This window comes from Limulus polyphemus, unplaced genomic scaffold, assembly GCF_000517525.1.
Source record: "Limulus polyphemus unplaced genomic scaffold, Limulus_polyphemus-2.1.2 Scaffold178, whole genome shotgun sequence".
Lineage (NCBI taxonomy): Eukaryota > Metazoa > Arthropoda > Merostomata > Xiphosura > Limulidae > Limulus > Limulus polyphemus.
The window spans coordinates 487,575-492,320 of NW_013665788.1; the positions used below are offsets into that span (position 1 = coordinate 487,575).

Here is a 4,746-nt window from a genome sequence, read left to right on the forward strand (position 1 = left end):
TTTCGACAAGGTATCCGATGTTGACAAAACTTTGTCGAAACGTTGTACATTTGCTGTTATGTTAAACTTATATCAAAGTTTTCTTCATTATCCATTCAAGCCGTCTCCAAGCATTATTAGTCTCAAAGTGGGTTCCTTGTCATCGAACCATAGACTAACTTATTGTAATTCTTTTTCTTTCATTACTAGAAGAGTGAATCTTGGCAAGACAGAAATATTAGATCCATTTAATATTTTGGTTCACCAACTGTCACTTGGTTTGGCTGATTTTGGCAAAATTCAACCCTTATGAGGACCCTTGTACAAGAGCAAATAGAGGAACAATACTGGGTCTTGAATTTCCTTCTAATCAAAATATGAAGTTTTACCAAAAAAAAACAAAAAAAAACAAACCCAAAACACTTTTAATATTAATTTAGCATATTTAGAGTTACACTATTATAAAGTTACAAGTAGTCAGAAGGTCAGTCAAATTTATATTTATATTAAACACATCTTTTGAACACGAATTGTACTTTTTTGGGCTGGGGTATTTTTGCATTCCAATACAAGTTAAATTTATAATCATACTAAATAATGCATAATCTATAAATAGGTTCCTGGGTATGTAGATATGTGTTGGCTTGATAATATCAAAAGAAATGAAGATCTTATCATGAATATTTATAGATATTTTATGGAATGATATACTGCTGGGATATAAAATTATTTAACAAGCCTAATGATAGTTAAATCTTTTTTTAAAGTTCAGTTTCCAGTACATTGAATATGATAATTTGAATAGTAGGTGAATACACAATACCACGTAAAGTAAATCTAAAATAAAGCTTAAATCCACAATAACGGAACAGCAACAACTTTATATGGATACAAGTTTTGATACTTTGGATTGAAGAGAACACATGAAAGTGCTGAAACTTGTATCCACTATCCATATATATTTGGTGTTGTTCTGTTATCGTGGATTTAAACTTTATTTCATGATAATTTGATTTGAACTTATAGAAGCATGTTCCACATAATTCAGCTATAGAATAACACTTATGTAGCCACATACAATTTTTAAAACCAATGTACTCGGTTTCTTTAAATGCAGTAGTATTTAATCAAGAAAAGAAAAGAAAAAATGAGATTGGTTTGATTTCTTACTTACCAAAAAAAACTCAACATCTATAGTAGATTTTCCATTAAAACAAGTGTACTTGAAGTCTACTGGCTAGTAAGAGTGACATCAAGCCTTACAGCTGCATGTTTGTCATGACTGAGAACTCTTCCATTCACAACAAGTCTCAGTGGAGTGTTGACACGGATATTTGTGAACTGGTAATGCTTTGTACCCAGAAGAACAAAAAACAAATGTTCTGTTGCATCTTGCATATTTTATAGCCATGCACATTTTACAAAAAATATTTAAGAATGATGTTTCAGCTTTCTTTTAGGCAATAAATATGATAAAGGAATTTAAACTTTATAAAAGGTTTTAAATAAACCTAAGAAGACTTTAATCAACATTATACACATCATGCATACAAGCATAAATATCTATTACAGAAACATTTCTAAATCTCTGAAAGTTCATAACAAAATCATCATCTTCAATGTGTGTTTGAATGGTTAGCATTATTTGTTTTGTTTTTTTAATTTTGAGCAAAGCTACACAATGGCTATTTAGGATAGCCACTGTAATTTAGCAGCGAAAGAATAGAGGGAAAGCAGTTAGTCATTACCACCCACCGCCAATTCTTGGGCTAACCACTTGGCCATGCTGGGCCTGCGGGTTAATATGATATATTTAATTTTGTAATAATACATATCTGTTAAAAATCAGTATACAACACGCTTTGATGTTAACCTTTTTAGTAAGAACTTTCTAAATCCCCCCTCCCTTATTGCAGTGAATAGTTACATTATTGTTACCTTGATTCTTAGATTTCCCTATGGTAGATTATTGTGTAACATTTTGCTGTTACAAAATTTAGAATTAACTACATTAGTTATTTTAGCACTCTGTTAAAGTAGTATATGATATATGACATATTTTAGTATTTAAATATAAACTCTGAAAGTACAGTAATGAATTATATTTGCATCTTCATCTAACAGCAAGCCATGACTGTTTTACACCTACAGATTTTTATAGTAATTACTAATACAGATAGATCTTCCAAATTAATAAATGACAGTTTTGAAGCACATTTAATGCTTGTGATAAGGGTTCAAATTAACAGGATGAAGATATATCTTTAAGTTATTAACAGCACTTTATTCTCAATTATCATATGTTCACACCTACAGAGATATTAAAGTATGATAGCACTGTCCCTGACATAACTTTTCTAAAGCACCCAAGCTTTTAGGATATTTTTCTGAATTCTTATATTCTCACTTACACACACAATACTGCACAAATATACAAAAATAATTATGTCACTTCAAACCAGCAGTTTCCTTTTCAGCATTGTGCAGAAATGTCTGAATTTTTGGAAACAAGGTGGTTAACACAATATCATCCAGATAACTAGCAAAAAGTTGAAAGAGAGTACATCATTTTCAAATTATATATATATAAGAATAGAGAAAGATATTTAAAGCATGTTAGTTTAACTATAACTGTAAACTAAGAATGATTTCAGTCTGATAGAACATACTGTATTTATATCTTTGTATATTATTTTTAATACGTGAAGTTACACCAGGAAAAACACCTAAGAACAATAATATAATTTAGTACATTTCCTTGTATTAAAAAAATTAAATTTCTTCATAACCTAATGTATTAACTAATCTTACATGTATTATCCAGAGACCAAAAGCAACTATATGTATCCAAAATTACTTATGTATGATCCTCTTGATTCTGTGACATGTGAAAAAATTAGCTTTATGATTAATTTTTAGTCAATCATTATAAGGTGCCGTACCAAAATGGATCCATGTTAGTACATAATTTGACCCAATCCAAAATCTGTGGGTAAAAAATATACTCAGGTTAGTTACTAAAGAATTAATAAAAAACACTTTTAACTTATTTTTAAAAATTTCAGAAACTTGAACTCTTTCGAAATAATAAAACCAACCTGTCCTACCTTATCTTTATATTTGAAGTCTACAGAATGTACATCAGGATCTGGAATGGCTACTGAGTCTCCAATAATTACTCCTTTACCTTCAGCTATGTTGTAAACAGTTACTGAAACACATGCCTCATCTTCATCCACCAAGCAAAAAGAGCTAAACAAATACAACATTGAAAGAGCCACAATACTTTATTAACTTTGTAGTTTACAGGTTTTACAATATGAGTACTCACACACACACACACACATTAAAACACATACAAAAAAAGACTTTTAATATACACACATTCCGCTTTTATGAAGGAAATTTTATTTCAGGTTACAGAAATGGTGAGTTGACAAAATACAGCACAAGTGGAAAATTCAATATATCTGTTACATTACTTACAAAGGCACTTCATCCTCTGTAACAATGTTTCCCACCACCTTTCCTAGCACAACTTTACCCTGATTCACTCCAGGTAACAACTGACAAAGCTTTATGTGCTGAAATGTGTTATGTCTCCTTCCTGTGGAAGAAGAGGAACTGTCTTTTCCATAAGGTCCTAAGTGGTGGAGCTTGAGAGATTTCAGAAAATTTTGAAGTTTTCTAGCTTTCTGATTTCCCTACAGAGTTTATAGAAAAATTAAGTTTTTGATAATAAATCAAAATAGGCTTATTATGGCAAGTAGTTTGTTTCATGGTACATAAGACATTATATTGATGATGATGCATAGAAATAAACAGAACATAAATATATAACATCTCCATTTGACTTTTTGCAACCACAAAGTATGAATACATTTTTTCTCTCTCTCTTCTTTTTTTTTTACTTATTTATATTTTTCTTTTTTTATGTTTTTCTCACCATAGATTGTTTATAATCTCATCTATCGTGTGCATTATAACAACAGAACTAAACTGCTGATTATATTTATAACAGAACTAAACTGCTGATTATATTTATAACAGAACTAAACTGCTGATTATATTTATAACAAAAGAACTAAACAGCTGATTACATTTATAACAAAAGAACTAAACAGCTGATTACATTTATAACAACAGAACTAAACTGCTGATTATATTTATAACAGAACTAAACTGCTGATTATATTTATAACAAGAGAACTAAACAGCTGATTACATTTATAACAAGAGAACTAAACTGCTGATTATATTTATAACAACAGAACTAAACTGCTGATTACATTTATAACAGAACTAAACTGCTGATTATATTTATAACAACAGAACTAAACTGCTGATTATATTTATAACAACAGAACTAAACTGCTGATCATATTTATAACAACAGAACTAAACTAGCTGATTACATTCATAACAGAACTAAACTGCTGATTATATTTATAACAACAGAACTAAACTGCTGATTACATTTATAACAGAACTAAACTGCTGATTATATTTATAACAGAACTAAACTGCTGATTATATTTATAACAGAACTAAACTGCTGATTATATTTATAACAGAACTAAACTGCTGATTATATTTATAAGGAGAACTAAACAGCTGATTACGTTTATAACAACAGAACTAAACTGCTGATTATATTTATAACAACAGAACTAAACAGCTGATTACATTCATAACAGAACTAAACTGCTGATTATATTTATAACAACAGAACTAAACAGCTGATTACATTCATAACAGAACTAAACA

General features: G+C 29.4%; 1 protein-coding gene across 8 annotated transcripts in view; it reads right to left on the reverse strand.

Moving 5' to 3' along the window:
• LOC106478080 (tetratricopeptide repeat protein 5-like) overlaps nt 1-4,746 on the reverse strand; it is a 36,822-nt gene that overhangs the window by 4,338 nt on the left and 27,738 nt on the right. For 6 of the 8 annotated variants that reach the window (XM_022381606.1, XM_013938591.2, XM_022381605.1 and 3 more), the window contains exons 9-11: nt 3,466-3,683; nt 3,087-3,231; nt 1,154-1,329 (exon numbers count right to left, since the gene is read on the reverse strand). In XM_022381606.1, coding sequence (XP_022237314.1) covers nt 1,210-1,329; nt 3,087-3,231; nt 3,466-3,683 — 483 coding nt within the window. In that variant the 3' untranslated portion in view covers nt 1,154-1,209. Of the gene's footprint in view, nt 1-14; nt 346-1,153; nt 1,330-3,086; nt 3,232-3,465; nt 3,684-4,746 lie in introns of those variants that run through there. The other 2 variants (XM_022381607.1, XM_022381608.1) reach the window with 2 other exon arrangements.